Here is a 19,336-nt window from a genome sequence, read left to right on the forward strand (position 1 = left end):
TGGGGTCACCATGAGTGGGAATCAACGCGACGGCAACTAACAATAACAACAATCTTTACGGAAGCATATTGCCGGGCCTTTCTTTCCAATAGGCAACCTTTAGGTTAGTAGTTAAGCGCAAACCGTTTATGCCACCTAGGGACCTCAGGGGCAGGGTAGACACTCAATAAATATTTGAATGGATAAAAGAAACTTCCAGTCACCCCATGACCAGTAATACACTTTAGAGGAACCCTGCAGCTGAACAAAGTTGCAAGCTGAAGATTGTTCATTATGGCAATGTTCGTCAGAGCAAATTGGAAAAAAGCTAAGTGTCCAGCAAACCCATTGCCATTGAGTAGAACTGCCCCATAGGGTTTCCAAGGCTGTAATCTTTATGGAAGCAGACTGCCACATCTTTCTCCCATGGAGTGGCTGGTGGGTTTGAACTACCAACCCTTCGGTTAGCAGCCAAGTGCTTTAACCACTGTGCCACCAGGGCTCCTTATAACAACATATATAGATACAAAGGTAAACAAAATCCTAGAAGGAAATGCACCAAAATGTTGACAATGTCTGTCTCAAGGTTGACAGTGAGGGGTGGGATTGTGAATGATTTTTTATCATATCTATTTGTCTGTATTTTCCAGAATTTTTACAATGACCATGTATTTTGCATGACACATTTTTAAAAAACAATAAGCACTATTTTTAGAATGACAGAAGACCAAAAAAACCTTTTGCTGTTGAGTCTATTCCAACTTATGGTGATCCCATGTGTTTCAGAGTAGAACTGCTCCATAGGATTTTCTTGGCTGTAATCTTTATGGAAGCAGACCACCAGGCTTTTCTTCTGCAGTGCCGCTGGGTGGGTTTAACCTGCCAACCTTTAGGTTAGCAGCTGATCACAAACCGCTAGTGCCACTGAGGCTCCTTGACAGGAGACCAGCCGTCCAAAAAGCCCTCAGAAGAGACAAGAATGACGGTTAATTGAGCATCTACTTTGGTCTGTCTCCTGATTCCCCTGGATCTTCAAATATACCCCATTTTACAGCTGAGGAAAACCGAGGCCCAGACAGGGAATGTCTGTTGCTCCAGGTCACACAGCTAGGGAGAGACGGAATTATGAATCCATTAAAGGTCTGGCTCATTCCAAAGCTAGTGTTCCTTTCTCTATACCTCAGCTTTCCACAACCATACACATCAACACAAACACCTTAGATATGAGGAAGCTGAATGTCTTGGTTTCCTGTCATTGTTGTTAACCGCTGTCAAGTTTTTCCCCTACTCATGGTGACCCCACGCACAGTGGAATGGAGGGATGCCTGGTCCTGTGCTGTCCCCATGATCAGTTCCAGATGGGATCATTGGGATCCATAGGGTTTTTATTGGCTGATTTTCCAAAGCTGATCACCAGGACCTTCTTCTTAGACTATTTTAGTCTGGAAGCTCTGCTAAAACCTGTTCAGCATCATAGTAACATGGAAGTCTCCACTGACAGACAGGTGGTGGCTGCTCGTGAGATGCACTGGCTGGAAATCAAACCCAGGTCTCCCCGCACGGAAGGCCAGAATTCTACCACTGAGCCACCACTACTCCCATCTTAGCTAGTGCTGCTATAACAGAAATATCACAAGTGGGTGGTTTAAAGAATAGAACTTTATTTTATCACAGATCTAGAGGCTAAAAATCCAAATCAGGGTCTCAGCCACATCTATTCCTCCTATAGGTCTCTCTCCTTGTTCCTAGTGTCAGCTGGCAATCCTTGGCACTCCTTCGCTTGTAGACGGGTCCTCACGTGGCATCTGTCTTCCCCCATGTTTGTTTATTTTGCTCTTTTTATAACTCAGAAGTGATTAGGTTTAGGACTCACTTGGCTCTGGTGTGGTCTCATTAACATAACAAAAGAAAATCCCTATTTCCAGACAGGATCACATCCACAGATACAGGGGTTAGGACTTTATGTCTTGGGAGTCACAATTCAGTAGACTACATCGGGGTTCAGAGAGGGCATAGGTCTTACCTAGGGTCAAGAGAAGCAGCGTTGGTGGAATTGGGGTTGTAAGTCAGGTTGCTCCTCATAGAGTCAGAACCCATTGGAGAATCATCAGTTTACAGTATCCCAGACCCTCCCAGGGACCCTGATTTTTTTTTTTTAATTGTTTTTTCAGTGAAAGTTTACACAGCAAATTAGGTTCCTGTTTGACAATTTATACACAAATTGTTCAGTGACATTAGCTACATTTTTCACAATGTGTCAACCTCTCTTTAATTGCATTCTGGTTGTTCCATTTCCAGTACTCTAGTTTCCCTGCCCCCTTATCTTCTCATCTTTGCTTTAAAGTTATTGTTGACTTTTTGGTCTCATATAGATGGTTTTTCTTAATGGAGCACCATACTCAGGGGTAGTATGCTTTATTTTGTGTGTCAATCTATTATTTTGCTAAAAGGTGACCTCAGGGGATAGTTTCAGTTCAAGGTTTAAAGAGTATTTCAGGGGATAGTCTCAGGGAGTCCTCTGGTCTCAACGGGTTCAGTAAGTCTGGACTTTTTAGGATTTGAGTTCTGTTCTGCTTTTTTCTCCTGATCTATCAGGGTCCATCTACTGTGGCCCTGATCAGAATGGTCAGTAGTGGTAGCTGGGCACCATCTAGTTTTTCTGGTCTCAGGGTAGATGAGGCCGTGGCTCCTGTAGGCTATAAGCTCTGTAGACTAGCTTCTTGTCTGAGAGTTTATTTCCTTCTTTCCCTTTTGCTCCTGACAAGTAGAGACCAATAGTTGTATTTTAAATGGCTGCTCACAAGATTTTAAGACCAGGGACCCTGGTTTGTCACTGGTTTGCGTCTGGAGTGGGAGTATGTGGGTGGGTGGGTATGTGGGGGGTGGGCCCAGCCTGGTTCTAGGGTCCTGATTCCACCCAGCCCAGCCCCCAAGGCTCCAGGCCATATCCCCATAGGAGAAGTGAGCCTGGATAGTTTCCAGGATGAGTCCCCTGTATGTCTGATGATGTCACAAAGCCTCTCTACTGCAGGCTCCTCCCACCGGCTAGTACCACCCACCCTCACCCGGCCATGGCCAAGGCCTCTGTCTCCTAGCCTTGGGGAAGGCCCACCCTCTGTGACTGCTGAGCTCCAGGGACCTGTGAAACCCAAGAGGCCAAGGCCTGTGGGCTGGGGGACCAGGCAGGCCACATACCTGGATCCCTGACTCTGTGCTGTGCCCACCCCTCCTGCAGCCACCATGAACTGGCTCCTGAACATCGGGCGCTTGGAGCCTTTCCAGAGCCCCCTGAAATGGGTCCCCATTCTGGGCGAGCTCCAGAAGACCCTCCAGAAGGGCGAGTACCTGCCCCTCCGCCCGCTGCCCATGTTCGAGAGTAACTTTGTCCAGGTCCCCAGCTCCTTCTGCCCTGGGGCTGAGAGGGGCTAGATGGGAGCGAGGCACCTGGGGAGGAAGGGGATATTTTTGGAGGAACTGGGAGTTGGGTCAGAGTCCTTGGGTGACTCAAACGGTTAAGGTTAGTGGTTTGAATCTACCCTGAGGTGCTTCAGAAGAAAGGCCTTGTGATTTGCTTCCAAACGGTCACAGCCTTGGAAACCCTATGGAGCACACTTCTGGTCTGCACACTAGGGGGCGCCATGAGTCAGAGCTGACTCAACAGCAACTGGTTTTGGTTTTGGGGGGAATCTGGATCTGAGTCTCCGGGTGGTACATTTAAGCATTTAGCTGCTAACCAGAAGGTTGGAGAGTCAAGTCCACCCAGAGGTATCTTGGAAGAAAGACCTGGCAATCTACTTCCAAAAAATCAGCCATCGAAAACCCTGTGCAGCACAGTTCTACTCTGACACACTTGGGCCTCCATGAGTAGAAGTTGACTCAGTGGCAACTGGTTTGGTTTTTTGGTGGGGGGGGAGGGGATCTGAGTTAGAGTCCCTGACCGGTGCAAATGGTTAAGTGCTCAGCTGGTAACTGAAAGGTTGGTGGTTTGAAGCCACCCAGAGGCACCTTGGAAGAAAGGCATGGCGATTTGCTTCTGAAAATCAGCCATTGAAAACCCCGTAGAGCACAGTTCTATTCTGACACACATGGGGTCGTGCAGGAGTCAGAGTTGACTTGACAGTAACCGGTCTGGGATCTGGGTCCAGGTAGGCACAAGGCAGCTGAGGGCTTGGGCGGGGGTGCCTGAAGAGCACTGGGAGAAAGGTGTGGTCCCAGCCCCTTTCCCTGGCCACCCCAGGTAACACATCGAGGGGGGCCTGTGTACCTGCATCATGGCTCCAACCGCCTGACCATGGGTGTGGCCGCCACCCTGCCTGGCCTGGTGCTGCCAGACATCCTGCTGATCGCAAAGCCCCCCGAGGGCAGGGACTCTTCCAACCTCATCCTCACCAGGTGCCTCTACCCCCCATCCCGCTCTGTACCTGCACTGTGCCCCCTGCACTACCCACCTGTCTTAGTTATCTAGTGCTGCTATAACAAAAACATCTATCTAACCGGTTTGTCCTGGTTTGCATTTCCACCCCAGATACACTGAATGAGAATCTACATTTTGTCAAGCTCCCCAGGTGATTCTTCTGTATAATAAAATTTGAGAACCACTGCTCCAATAGTGGTTCTTAGAACTGGTCCCTAACCAGCAGCATTAGCATTGCCTGGCAGTTCAAATCCACCAGGCGCTCCTTGGAAACCTTAGGGGCAATTCTACTCTGTCCTGTGGGGTCACTATGAGTCGGAATTGACTTGATGGCAATGGATTTTTGGGAATGTGTTAGAAACGCAAATTCTCAGCAGGGGTTCGACCTGTAAGGAACTAGGTTTGAAGCTCTGGCTTCAACAAACAGAAATTTATTATTTCACATTTAGGAAAGCTCTAGGGCAAGGCTTTCTCTCTTTGTCCTCTCTAGGGGAAGGTCCTTGTTCCTTGGTTCCCTGGTGATCTTCTTGTGGTGTGGCATCTGTCTTCCCCCATCTCTGCTTGCTTCTCTGTCCTAATCTGCTCTTTTTATATCTCAAAGGTGATTGGTTTAAAACACACTTTACACGGATTTGCCATCTTAACATAACAAAGAAAATCCATTCCCAAATGGGATTATAACCACAGTTACAGGAGTTAGGATTTACAACACATATTTTGGGGCGACATAATTCAACCAATAACACCACCATCCTCTCCTGCCCCCCGCCCCCCAGGATGATCCCGCTGGACCTGGTCCACCTGTACGTCCACGACCTGGCCGCCTGGCGCCTGAAGCTGCGCCTGGCCACCGGTCGCTACTACTACCTGGAGCTGGACGCCCCCGACTACGAGGTGGGCTTCTTGTTTGACCGCTGGATCCGCCTTATCAATCTGCTTCAGGAGCCAACCACCAGCTGGGCCCCCAGGACCCTGCACACTCCGCCTCCGGGGGACCTGTCCCGGTCTTCACCTTTCGCCTCCACCTGGCGCCTCCAGGTGGGGCTCTGAGTCCACAGACCCATGGCGATGAAGGAGAGGAGAGGGACTAGGCACCCATGCTTCTAGATTCCAGAGGGAGTGAGCACCTAGAGCCTTAAGTCCAGGATCCCCAAGAATGGGGCTGGGGGCGGGACTCCTGGCCTGAGGGAGAGGGGCCGAAGGGCGGGACTCCTGGGTCTGAGGGAGGGGGCCAGGCGCCTGGACTCCTGGGTCTGAGGGAGGAGGGGCTGGAGGTTCCCAGACTCCCTGCGGGTAGGTCATGGAGTTGTAGAAACCGGAAAGAGGTTGTTTCTCTCCTGACTGCCCTCCTTCCCGCCCACAGGACCCGTCCCAGTCCAAGCGTTCAGGTGAGCAGGTTCTAGCATCTCTCAGGCCCATGTCTGCGTCTTCTGGCTCTCAACCCCCCGGGTGTGGATGAAGCTTCAGATCCTAGGCTCCTCTGTCTCCCGGGCGTCCTTGAAGTCCCCTCACATCCTCTCCCCTCACGTAGATACTGCTCCTACTGGTCCGAGTCGGGACCCACGCTTTCTCCTCCCTGAGGCTCCCTAACCTTCCGTCTCCTCTCTTCCCAGTCAGGGTCACCAAGCCTGTCTTTCCTTACAAGCTGCTGTTCTCCCAGAGACAACGGAAGGCCAAGGTGAGCAGGCCCTGGAAACACTGCTGGGCACTGGCTCGGTGGGTGAGTGGGTGTGCGCGTGCGCACACGCGCGAGCGGGGAGGGGGGACCGTGGGGGGCTGCCTCGCCTGGCCTCACTGTCCCTCCTTGGCCCCACCCTCAGGCTCTAAAGCGAAAATTCAAGTCTCAGGCCGTGGGTGACTCTGTGCCTCTCATCTGGTCGCAGCTGGAATCGACTGACAGTAGGAAGAAGCCTACAGAAAAGAGGTGGGCTTGCCCCTCCCCTCGCTGCTAATGGGGGAAGGATGAGAGGACCATGGTCTGCCCCAGACCCCAAAGTCCAATGTTGTTGTTGTTGGGTGCCGTCGACTCAATTCTGACTCATAATCAAACCTATGAGACAGAGTAAAACTGCCCTATAGAGTTTTCTAGGCTGTAATCTTTCTGGGAACAGATTGCCAGGTCTTTCTACTGCGGAGAGGCTGGGTGGGCTCAAACCGCCGACCTTATGGTTAGCAACTGAGGGCTTAACCATTGCGCCACCAGGGCTCCTTATGAAATACCTATTGTTGTTAGGTGCCATCAAGTCGGTTCCAAATCATAGCGACCCTAGATACAACAGCACAAAACACTGCCTGGTCCTGCGCCATCCTCACAATTGTTATGCTTGAGCCCATTGTTGCAGCCACTGTGTCAATCCATCTCACTGAGGGTCTTCCTCTATTTCGTTGACCCTCTACTTTACCAAGCATGATGTCCTTTAGGAACTGGTCCCTCCTGATAACATGTCCAAAGTGCGTGAGATGAAATCTTGTCATCCTTGCTTCTAAGGAGCATTCTGGCTGTACTTCCAAGAGATTTTTTCGTTCTTTTGGCAGTCCATGGCGTAGTCAGTATTCTTCTTCAACACCATAATTCAAAGGCATCAATTCTTCTTCCATCTTCTTTAGTCATTATCCAGCTTTCACATGCATATGAGGCAATTGAAAACACCATGGCTTGGGTCAGGCCCTCCTTAGTCCTCAAAGTGACATCTTTGCTTTTTAACACTTTAAGAGGTCTTTTGCAGCAGATTTGCCCAATGCAATGCATCATTTGATTTCTTGACTGCTGCTCCATGGGCATTGATTGTGGATCCAAGTAAAACGAAATCCTTGACAACTTCAGTCTTTTCTCCGTTTATCATGATGTTGCTTATTGATTCAGTTGTGAGGATTTTTGTTTTCTTTATGTTGAGGTGCAATCCATACTGAAGGCTGTAGTCTTTGATATTCATCAGTATGTGCTTCAGGGCCTCTTCACTTTCAGCAAGCAAGGTTATGTCATCTGCAAATCGCAGGTTGTTAGACCAAAATGAAATACCGAGAATAAGCAAATACATAGAGACAGAAAGTAGAGTAGAGGTCACCAGGGGCTAGGGGTGGGTAATGGGGAGTTATTGTTTAACGGGTATACAGTTTCTGTTTGGGGTGGTGAAAAAGATCCAGAAATAGATAGAGGTGATGGTTACACAACATTGTGAATGTACTTAATGCCACTGAGTTGTGCATGTAGAAATTGTTGAGATGGTTTATGTTTTGTTATGTATATTTTCACCACAATAAAGCTTTTAAAAAATGGTTAAAAGGGTAAATTTTATGTTTTTCTTTTTTTGTTGTTGTTGAGTGCCATCTAGTCGATTCTGACTCATAGCAACCCCACGTGACAGAGTAAAATTGCCCCTGGGTTTCCTAGGTTGTAATATTTTACAGGAGCAAATTGCCGGGTCTTTTCTCCTGCAGAGCCGCTGGGTAGGTTCAAATCGCCAACCTTCGGGTTAGTGGCCGAGCATTTTAGCTGTTTGCACAACCCAGGGTATTACCTTATGACTCAGCAATTCCACTCCTCAGCATATTCCCAAAAGACTTGAAAGTAGGAGTTCAAACAGATCTTGTATACTAATGCTCATAGCAGCACTGTTCACAATAGCCAAAAGGTGGAAACAACCCAAGTGTCCATCAATAGATAAATGGATAAACAAAATGTGGCCCATGCATGTAATTGAATATGATTCTGCCATAAAGAGAAATGAAGTTCTGATACATAACACTCTATGGAAGAACCTCGAAAACAACACGCTGGGTGAAATAAGTCAGGCAAAAAAGGACAAATACTGTATGAAAATGCTTATATGAAATGTCCAGAATAGGCAAATCCATAGAGATCAAAGCTTGTTAGAGGTTATCAGGGACTGTAGGGAAGGAGGCATGGGGATAACTTAAAATTATTACTTAAAAAAATACAAAAAGACAGCGAATTATTGTAAGTGCTGTCAATAAGCTGTACACCTGTAAAAAGTTAAATTGGCAAAGTTTGTGTGATTTACAACAACAACAACAAAAGTAGCTACTTAGGCTGCTTATGTACAACCAAATACGTCACAGGATTTGTTTCTTTGGTTTAGATGTTTAGGGTCATGGTTTCACGGGACATCCCAATTAGTTGGCCTAATAAGGTGTTTAGTTCTTCCGTTCTACCTCCTAGTTCATCATGTAGTGCCCGGGGTCTTAAAAACTTGTAAACAGCCATCCAAGTCACAACAGTTGGTCTCTATTTGCCTGGAACAACAGATGAAGAAGGAAAATCAGGAATAGGAGGAGGAAATGGAATGTGTGGCTAACTGCCTTCAGGAACAACTGCCTCCTTTGCCATGAGACCAGAACAACTGGCTGGTGCCCAGCTACCATTACTGAACATTTTGAACAAAGATTCTGTAGAAGAATCCTGATCAAAAAGGGGAAAATGCAGAACAGAATTTCAAATTCTTTTGGAATCCAGATACCCTGGATCCATGCTGACTGAATGGACTCCTGAAACTATTGCCCTGAGATAATCTTTCAACCTTAAACCAGAAATATCCCCTGAAGTCTTCTTAAACCTAGACAATAGTTTAGCTTAACTAGTAAAAAATGTCTGCCTTGAGGATTGTGCTCTTTCAAGATCCATCTATAAGGGATCAAACTGACAACAACAAAGATTAGATAGGAAGCTTAGGGGGCAGGAATTTATGTTAATGAGCGAGGAACAACAAAGAGAAAGTTGAGAATGGTTGCACAACTTGCAGAATATAATCATTGTCCCTGAATTGTACACGTAGAAACAGTTGAATTGGTGTATTTATTACTGTGTGTATTCTCAACAACGGCAATAACAAAGTAAATAAAATTTAAAAATAAATTAATTAATTTTTTAAAAACACAAAAAGAAAACATGGATCCTCCTCCTACAGGTCGAGCTCAGACCCCACCTGTGATAGTTCTCAGACAGAAATCCCACTTCCAGGTAAGAGCACCCGATCCCTCTGCCCCAGTAGTGAACCCCCTTGTGGGTCTGGCCTTTCCCTGGGGGCTCAGGCTGCTCTCCCCGCAGAGAAGCCCAGCATCACCATCCGGACCATCTTCAGCATCATTTCCAGCACGGTCAACCAGAAGGAGTCCTCCAAGGCCAGCTATATACTGGGGACCGGGGGCTCAGACTTTTGGGTCTGAGGGAGTAGGAGGAGGAGGGGTGGGGGTCCTGGACTCCTGGATCTGAAGGAGGAGGGGTCTGGGGATCCAGACTCTGAGGTCTGAGAGAGGAGGGTCTGGGGACCCAAACTCCTGGGTCTGAGGGTGGAAGGGGCCAGACATCTGGGTTGATGGAAGAGAGGACTGGGGGTCAGACTCCTGGGTCTGAGGAAGGAGGAACTGGGGACCCAGACTCCTGGGTCTGTGAGAGGAGGTGCCAGCCCCTGCCTCTGACTATCATCTCTCCTGTCCCCTGTCTGCTCGCAGGTCCACTTGTCTGAGTCTGGGAGGGTCACTATCTCCAGGTGCATGATGGAGACCCCTTCTCACTGCATCTCAGAGGACAGCCCTGATTTCTCCTCAACGATCTCCTATGACCAACTGGAGCAGTACCTGTGGCAGCAGAACATTGAAGACCTCATGGATGCCACGTCCACCACCTTGACCTCGTCCTCCTTCTCCCCGACTACTCAAACCACCACCTTCTACCGGGGTACACCCTACCCCTCCCTCCACAGGCACAATATGCAGACCAGGCCACCAGCCTCTCAGAAGGCCCTGTCTGTCCCTGCCACATCTGGGAAGACTCCATTCATCCTTGACCAGTCCCAGAAGGTTGCCGCTGTACCTGCTGTGCCCCAGAAGGTCTCCATTGTGCCTGTTGTTCCCAAGAAGGCCACTGTTGTCCCTGTCTCATCCCAGAAGGCTCCAGCTGAACATGCCCCACCCCAGAAGTCCCCAGCTGTACCTGCCCCATCCCAGAAGGCCCCAGCTATATCTGCTGTTCCTCAAAAGGCCCCAGCTGTACCTGCTGTTCCCCAGAAGGACCCATTTGTCTCTGTCCCATCTCAGAAGGCCATGCCTGTCCCTGTCCCATCCCAGAAGGCCCCGGTTGTTTCTGTTCCATCCCAAAAGGTCCCTCGTATTCCTGTCCCATCTCAGAAGGCCCCACCTGTCACTGTCCCATCCCAGAAGGCCCGAGCTATACCTGCCCCATCCCAGAAGGCCCCAGCTGCAGCTGCCCCCTCTCAGAAAGCCCCAGCTGTACCTGTTATTCTCCAGAAGGCCCCAGCTGTCTCTGTCCCATCTCAGAAGGCCCTGCCTGTCTCTGTCCCATCCCAGAAGGCCCCAGTTATTTCTGCCCCATCCCAGAAGGTCCCTCATATTCCTGTCCTATCTCAGAAGGCCCTACCTATCACTATGCCATCTCAGAAGGCCCCAGTTGTCCCTGTCCCATCCCAGAAGGCCCCAACTGTTCCTGTCCCATCCCAGAAGGCCCCAATTGTTCCTGTCCCATCCAAGAAGATCCCCCCTGTCCCATCCCAGAAGGCCCCAGTTTTTTCTGTCCCATCCCAAAAGGTCCCCCCTGTCCCTGTTCCATCCAAAAAGGCCCCTCATGTTCCTGTTCCATCTCAGAAGGTCCCGCCTGTCATTGTCCCCTCCCAGAAGACCCAAGGTGTTCCTGTCCCTGTCGCATCCCAGAAGGTTCCACCTGTTTCTGTCCCGTCCCAGAAGGCCCCTCCTCTCCCTGTCCCATCCCAGAAGGCCCCAGCTGTCCCTGTCATTCTCCAGAAGCCCACGTCCTCCCCTACCCCAAACAGGAAGTCTTTCTTCCTACCTACCCCATCCCAGAAGGCCCTGACCTCACCTGCCCAATATCAGAGAGCATTCAGCCCACTCACCTCATTGGAGAAGATCCCTGCCGACACCACCATGTTGCCAGCAGGAAGTCACAGAGTAGACATGCTGGAGAGAAGCCAACCTGAAGTGAGACCTGAGCCGGTGGTGATAATGGGTGCCCAGGAGACGAATGTGGTAGAGCAGAGGACCCAGACTCGGTCCCTGGAGTTGCCCTCCGGCATGACCAAGAAGATGTCTGCAGAGGTCCTGGTTAGCAAAACCCGGGAGGTGACCTTAGAGGGCTTGAAGGGCATGGGGAAGTCGGAGGACAAATTCTACAAGAAGAAGGAGGAGATCATTGTGGACCTTCCGGGCCTCAAGTCCAAGGAGATGGAGCAGCAGAAGAGGTGGATCAAGACAAAGGAGCTGAGCCTCCACGGACCTGCGCTGGAGCACAGTAGGCCCTTCTCTGTGGAGGGCCTTGCCCTCACCAAGTTGATGGTCATGGCAAACTCCAAAGAGCAGCACTCGAGGCCTGCGGTGACTACTCTGCCCTCCTGGCTCTCCATGAATTCTGAGGAGTCCTGTTTGTCTAGGGTGCCCTCAGTTTCCCCCAACCACAGCCAGTTGTCCTGGCTGAAGAGGTCACCGGTGGTGGTCAGGGAGCAGCCAGAGTTAGTCACCTGGGTAAAAGAGAGCACGCAGCACTGGGTGGCTGTGGAGGAGCAGGCCTGGGACCCAGAGGATGGTTCTAAGGTGTCTTTGAGGTCCTTGCCTCCATCCACCAGCCTGAGTGTGGAGAGTGGTCCCCAGCCTCCCATCCCTCTGCCCGCCTCCAAGTGGGAGGACCTGCCACAGCCACCCATCCCACTGCCCCCATCAGGGATGGAGGCCCCGACCAGGATGCCCCAAGAAACCGTGAGGTTATCTCAACAGCCCATTCGGATACCCAACCAGAAGCCCCTGGCCATGATGGGGTCATCCTCAGGCATTCTCTTGCCCATGCATTTGGAAACTGAGAGTGTGAGAGATACGGCCACCCAGGTGGAGGTGATAAAAGAGGAATTGGGCATCTTGCCTGCCCTGTCCAGGTATTTTGGGTAACAACCAACCTTTACTGCCAACTCCATTATCTGTGAGATAGGGACGATTGTTCCTTTTCCACTTTTTTTCATGCACTCAATATCTATATATTGAGTGTCAGCTATGTGCTAAGCATTGTTCTAGACACTAGGGATATAGCAGTGAGCAATAGGGGACTGTCCGTACCGTCTTTGAGGTAGAGACAATCATTCCCTCTTTCCACTTTTCTTCATGCATTCAATATATAGTGTCAACTATGCTAGGGTTTATGCTAGGCATTGCTGTAGGCACTAGGAATATAGCGGCAAGTAATGGGGGAAGGTGTGCTACTGACATCTAGTGAGTGGAGGCCAGGAATGCTGCTGAACATCATACAATGCCCAGGACGGCCCCTCCCCGCCACCACAACAAAGAATGCACTGGCCCAAAAATATCAAGAGTGCTGAGGCTGGGAAACCCTGTCCCAGGCTGGGTGTCAGACAATAAAAAACAAGTTAATTATATTGAACATTAAAAGGCGACAAGTTCTATGGGAAAAGAGCAGCGTAAGGAGGATTAGGAGTGTAGGGTAGGCAGTTTGCTGTACTGGATTGGGTGGTCTAGATAGGCCTCATTGAGTTAGTGTCATTCGTGTGAAGCCATCTGAAGGGAGGGAGGAAGCCATGGGGACATTGCGGGGGGAGGGGAAGGGCAAGCACTCCCAGCAGAAGGAAGGGCCAATGTAAAGTCCCTGAGGCAGGAGTGTGCATGAAGGAATAAAAAAATACAGGGTGAGATACAGAGTAAGCAAGGGAGGCAGGGGAGGGAAAGTAGGAAATGGGGTCAAAGGGGTAACGGGGAGCTGGTTCGTGTAAGACTGACCTTGCAGGCAATTATAAGGAATTTGGCTTTGATTCTGAGTGAGGTGGAGTATTTTGATGAGGAGAATGGTGGGAACTAATTTATGTTGGAAGGGGCTCTGTCTGTCTGGGGTGTGGAAAATGTGGAGGGGGAATGGGTGCAACAGGGAGTCCGTTGCAATACCCCAGGCTTGAGATGATGGGGGTTTGGACAAGAGTGGAGGTGCTAGAGGTATTGAGAAGTGGTGGGATTCCAGAGGTAACTTTGAAGTTTGAGCCAACAGATTGGTTCATAGATTGGACGTATGATGTGAAAGAAAGAGTGGAATCAAGGATAACTGTGAGGTTCGGGGTTCTGAGACTCTGGAAGGAAGTAGGGGCCATCAACGGCAATGAGGAAGATGGTAAGTGGAGTAGGTTTAGGCGAAAAGATCAGGAATTACATTTTGGATGTCATGATTTTGAGATGTCAGGAGAAGCCACTGGAATAGGCAGTGAGTGGATGCGTGCCTCCGAAAGTTCAGGGGAGTCATCGGCGTGTGGACAGTACTTAAAGCTATGAGACTGGATGAGGCCATCAGCGAGTGAGTGTAGACAGATGTTTTAGTTATCTAGTGTTGCTGTAACAGAAATATCACAAATGGATGGCTCTAACAGAAATACAACAATCTTTACACAAGCAGATTCCCAGGCCTTTCTTCTATGATGCCACTGGGTGGGCTTGAACTTCTAGCCCTTAGGTTAGCAGCCAATCACAAATCCACTTTTGCCACTCAAGGTCCAGGAGCAGGATTCCCATTGCCATTGAGTTGATTCTGACTCGTAACAACCCTGTAGGCCAGAGTAGAACTGCCCCCATAAGGTTTCCAAGGCCGTAAATCTTTATGGAAGCAGATTGTCACATTTTTCTCCTACTGCTGAACTTTCAGTTAGCAGCAGAGCACTTTAGCCACTGTGCCACCAGGGCTCCTTGGGAGCAGGATTAAGTGTATAAAAAAAGAGAGGGATTGACACACTACGAAGTGGATGGATCTTGAAAATGTTACAGTGACAAAAGCCAGATACGAAAGGCCACATATTGTATGAATCCATTTGCAGGAAAAATTCAAAGTAAATCCACAGTGACAGAGAGTAAATTAGTGATTGCCCGAGAAATGGGGGGAATGGAGAGTGATGCTTAGTGGATACAGGGTTTCCTTCTGGAGTGAGGAGAATGTTCTGGAAATAGTGGTGCTAGCTGCACAATATCAGGAATGTACTTAATGCCATGGATTGTACATTTTAAAATGGTGAATTTTATGCCATGTGTATTTTACCATAACTTAAAAAAAAGAGAGAGGACTGGGAGACAAGCCTATTGAAGAATTTTGGTAGAAGGGGAGAGAAGTGCAGAGGTAGCTGGTGGAGGAAGTGGAGACAAGAAAGGACTTTTTAAGAGGCAAGAAATATTCTGACATTTGGATCTGGCCTGAATGACCCACAGTCAGGCCTGATATTAATGAGGCAGGAGGGAGGGAAATCTAGTAGGGAAACTGAGTTTGATTCCAAGAGGTGAGGCCACTTGCTCGGGTTTGTAGGAGGTGGTGGGGACCCAGATTCCAGCCCAGGCTCAACTGTCTTGAGTCATGTTGTTAATTGCTATAGAGTCAGGTCTGATTAATGGTCACCCCATGCATCAACAGAACTAAATGCTGCCTGGTCCTGCACCATCCCCATGATCGGTTGTGGATTGGCCCATTTTGCTCCATATGGTTTTTTTGTTGTTGTTTTGTTTTTTTTTTTTTTTTAATAATATTATCTTTTCAATGAAGGTTTACACAGCAGTTTATGTTCCCATTCAACAATTTCTACACAATTTGTTAAGTGACATTGGTTATATTCTTCACAATACGTGAACATGTCATTATTTCTGTTCTGGTTGTTCCGTTCCCATTCATCTAGTTTCCCTGCTCCCTTGCCTTCTCATCTTTGTTTTAAGGCAATCGTTGACCATTTGGTCTCATGGATGATTTTTTAAAGGAGCACGGTACTCTCAGGTGATATTCTTTATTTTCTGTGCCATTCTGTTTTTTAACTAAAAGGAGACCTCAGGGGCTGATTTTGGTCCACGGTTAGAAGGGTATGTCAGAGCAATAGTCTCAGGGAGTCCTCAAGTATTAACCAGTCCAGTAGGTCTTTTTTTTTTTTTTTTTTTTTAGGAATTTGGGGTTCTGTTCCACATTTTTATCCAGTTCTATCAGGGTCCATCTATTGTCACCCTGATTAGAATGGTAGGTAGTGGTAGCTGGGCACCATCTAGTTCTTCCGATCTCAGGGGCCGATATTTAGAAGTAGATTGCCAGGCCTTTCTTACAACCCATCTTCCTCTCAAAGCTCCACTGTTCAGCATTGTAGCAACATGCACGCCCCCACTGACAGTCAGGGGTCACATACTATTTTATTGCCAGCCCTCCAAAGCCCTCTCTTGCTTTCTTTTTCCCTCTAGCATGCAGCGTCCCCAGCCTTTTTAATAGCAGGATCCAGGAAACTCAACCTCAGCAAAGAGTCCAGAAGAGCCGTAGTCAGGTACCCCTGAGACCTTGGAGACCCATCCTAGACCTGGCCTCAGGGTCCCAGGAGTCCAGACCCTTCCCTCTCTCTTTCCTTTTCCCCTGCAGGTCACCAGGGTCAAGTGCACCCCTACTATAGGAAGCAAGGTGCTGAAGAAGCTGGGAAGGGGGGCTTCTCCCTCTCCGGTAGAGACCAGACCTATCTATATACATTTATATATTGGGGGCGGGGGCGGGGGGGAGAGCCCACAGAGTAGTCCAGTTTCACAAAATTAAATGCCTGAGTCTAAGACTCGGCATACGTCTGACCTCAGTCCGGTATGTGCGTCCTGATGGACCCTGGCCCAGCCCAATGAACTTCTGGCCTTATGGGGGTTTCACAGGCTGGTGGTGGGAGGGGGAGGGGAGGTAGGAGGGGTCTCCATCGGCCCCGCCCCGCGTTCCAGAACATTCCCTGCAGCGCAGCAGCTCCCATTGGCTGGGGTCATGGGGGTTCCAGCCAATCCAGCGGGTGTCACGCTTTTGGGCGGCCCGAGACTTTGGTGTGCTCACGTTTGGCCCCAGATGAGAGGGGAGCCCCAAGAGCCAGCACAACTTGACCCAGTGGGAACAGCTGACATCAGCTTTGAGAGGTCAGGAAGGTGGGATCAGGAGTCTGCGGGGGTATGGGTGGGTGGGGGATCGGGAGCTGGGTGGGGGTCGGGGCCAGGAGCGCCCCCTCCCCACGGAGCCCCCCTCCCGCCCCACAGTACCCACCTTCTCCGTGGATGTTGGGTACTGACATCCAGAAGCCCCCCAAGGGGAAATGGCACACACCGCCCTTCGACCCTCGCTTCCCCAACCAAAACCAGACCCGTAACTGCTACCAGAACTTCTTGGGTAAGAGCGGTCTCAGGGGCCGGGTTAGAGGAGAGAGACGAGGGCAGGCCGGGAGGGGCGAGCCCCACCCGGAGACCGACCGGGAGAGACTCCCGACCGGCGGCAGGGGTCGTGGGTTGACAGACCGTTGGGGTGGAGGGCGGATATCAGGAGGGGCGGGGCCAAGAATGGAGAGGGATGGCCTGGAGCAGAGGGGCGGGGCTAGAGAGGCGGGGAGGAGCCTGGATTGGCTTGGCAAGACCCGGAGGGGAGGAACTTGATGTGTGGGCGGGGCCTGGACTGAGGAGGCGTGGCTGTGCCGGGAGGGAAGGGAGAAGGGCGCGTTTCGAGGCCAGGAGTTGAGGAGCGTGGTGTGAAGAGGCGCAGCCTGGATGAGGGGGCGGGGCTGGGCCCGGAGGGAGTGGGGAGGGGCGGGGCAGGACCTGGAGTGATGGAGCGTGTGTGGAGAGGTGGGGCCTGGGGCGAGGGGGCGGGGCCAGGCCCAGAGGGAGGTGCAAAGGTGAGTGGTGAGGCCGGGAGGAGTGGGGCGAGACCTGGAGTTGGAGGAGCACGGAGGAGAGGCGGGGCCTAGAGTGGGGGCGGGCCCGGGCCCTGAGAAGGCGGGGCTGGCTGCGTGATACCACTCGCCGCCCCGCCCCGCAGACTACCACCGCTGCCTGAAGAGGATGAACCGGCGCGGGAAGAGCACGCAGCCCTGCGAGTACTATTTCCGCGTGTACCACTCGCTGTGCCCCATCAGTTGGGTGAGGAGGCGAGAGGGGGACGGAGGGAGAAAGGGTGGAGGGCTTCGGCCACGGCTAAGGCCGCTTCCCATCCCTCCCTCCCCAGGTACAGCGCTGGAATCAACAGATCAAAGAGGGTACTTTTGCGGGCAAAATCTGACTGCCCGAGCCCGGCTTCTGAGGGTCCAGCCCCAGCGACCCCATTCCTCAAGTGTCCCAGCGACCGCGACCCGGCCCCCATCTCTGAGTCACAAATAAAGTGATAATGTTGCTAATGTTTCTGTTTAATGTCTCCCCAGGATGGATGAGGGATTCTCTGTCTAGAGGGTCTCAGCGCACCCTGGGGCGAACCAGCATGTTCTGGTAATGGTCGATGTTACTGCTCCATCAGGCCTGGGGTGGGGGAAGGGGAGTCTTTTTGTGGTAGGAATAAGTGAAGGTCCCTTTCCTGGTCCAGACAGACAGGGGACCACTTTTCCTGGCAGCCCCCTTCTGCTCCCAGGCTCCCCACCAAATGGCTCCAGGGTTTTCCTGTCTTTCAATCCCCACACCTACCTGTCTCTCAAGTCATCTCCTCATCCCCATCCCCACCGCTCAGCTGCCTCCCCTTGAGCTTGGACCATCCTCAGCCTCCCTCCTGGCTTACTCTTCTCCCCATTCCTCAGTCCATCCCTGTCTCTGACCCTGAGGGTTTTCTGTGTACCAAGACTGGGTCTTGGATTCTCCAACCTGAAAGGGGAGGGTTGGATTGGACAGTGTTATCGGTTGAACTGTGTTCCCTGGTACCTGTGAACATGACCTTGTTTGGAAATAGGATGTTTGAAGGTGTTGTCAGTTAACATGAGTTCATACTGGAGTAGGGTGGGCCCTAACCCTATATGAGTGGTGTCCTTATAAAAGAGAAGAGCCATAGAGGAAGGACATCATGTGAAGATACATCTACAAGCCAAGGAACACCTGGGGCTACCAGGAGCCAGAAGAGACAAGGTAGGTGTCTTGGTCATCTAGTGCTGCTATAACAGAAATACCACAAGTGAATGGCTTTACAAAGAGAAATTTATTCTCTCATAGTCTAGTAGGCTACAAGTCCAAATTCAGGGCATCAGCTCCAAAAAACCAGTTGCTGTCGAGTCGATTCCGACTCATAGTGACCCTAAAGAACAGAGTAGAACTGTGGCTCTGGAGGAAGGTCCTTGTCATCAATCTTCCCTTGGTCTAGGAGCTTCTCCACACAGGAACCTCAGGTCCAAAGGACGCGCTCTGCTCCCTGCATGCTTTCTTGGCGGTATGAGGTCTCCCTGTCTCTCTGCTCTCTTGTCTTTTTTATATCTCAAAAGAGATCGGCGTAAGACACTGTCTAATTTTGTAGGTCTCATCAATATAACTGCCACTAGTGCATCTCATTAACATCATAGCGATAGCATTTACAACACATAGGGAAATCACATCAGATGACAAAATGGTAGACAATCATACAATACTCAAAGTCATGACCTAGCCAAGTTGACACATATTTTTTGAGGACATAATTCAATCCATGACAGTAGGATTCTCCACTAGAGACCAGAGAGAACATGATGCTGCTGACCCCTGACTTCAGACTTCCAGCCTCCAGAAGTGTGAATTTCTGTTCTTGTAAACCATCCAGCTTGTTATTTTGTTACGGCAGCCACAGGACACTCATATGGTTTCTGCCTGTGTGCCATGGGCTATTTGTCACTGCCGGTAGTGGTGCTCTACCTGAGGCAGTCTCTTGGGGCACCGTTCAACCCTGGGGTCCAAAGATGGTGGTGTTCTTATTGTGTGCAGTTGAGTCAATTTCGACTCCTAGAGACCACATGTGACAGAGCAGAACTGCTCCATAGGGTTTCCGATGCTGTAATCTTTATGCAGGAGCCCTAGTGGCACATTGGTTAAATGCTCGGCCACTAATGGAAAGGTCGGTGGTTTGAACCCACCAGCCACTCTGCAGGAGAAAGATGTGGCAATCTGCTTCTGTAAAGATTACAGCCTTGGAAATCCTGTGGGGCACTTCTACTCTGTCCTGTA

General features: G+C 50.3%; 2 protein-coding genes across 2 annotated transcripts; both read left to right on the forward strand.

Moving 5' to 3' along the window:
• Nucleotides 1–3,219: 3,219 nt before the first annotated feature.
• Nucleotides 3,220–15,704, forward strand: GARIN5B (golgi associated RAB2 interactor family member 5B). Its single transcript, XM_049902367.1, has 10 exons — nucleotides 3,220–3,369; nucleotides 4,217–4,371; nucleotides 5,170–5,431; nucleotides 5,757–5,781; nucleotides 6,007–6,071; nucleotides 6,214–6,317; nucleotides 9,319–9,371; nucleotides 9,459–9,571; nucleotides 9,863–12,306; nucleotides 15,623–15,704. Exons 1-10 carry the CDS (start codon nucleotides 3,220–3,222, stop codon nucleotides 15,645–15,647), a joined length of 3,396 nt encoding a protein of 1,131 aa, XP_049758324.1. The 3' UTR covers nucleotides 15,648–15,704.
• Nucleotides 15,705–16,453: 749 nt separating this feature from the next.
• LOC126085158 (cytochrome c oxidase subunit 6B2) lies at nucleotides 16,454–17,552 on the forward strand. Its single transcript, XM_049900225.1, has 3 exons — nucleotides 16,454–16,565; nucleotides 17,208–17,308; nucleotides 17,394–17,552. The coding sequence occupies exons 1-3, from the start codon at nucleotides 16,454–16,456 to the stop codon at nucleotides 17,445–17,447; spliced, it is 267 nt and encodes an 88-aa protein (XP_049756182.1). The 3' UTR covers nucleotides 17,448–17,552.
• Nucleotides 17,553–19,336: the final 1,784 nt, after the last annotated feature.

The sequence above is a fragment of the Elephas maximus genome, chromosome 11 (genome assembly GCF_024166365.1).
Source record: "Elephas maximus indicus isolate mEleMax1 chromosome 11, mEleMax1 primary haplotype, whole genome shotgun sequence".
Taxonomy (NCBI): domain Eukaryota; kingdom Metazoa; phylum Chordata; class Mammalia; order Proboscidea; family Elephantidae; genus Elephas; species Elephas maximus.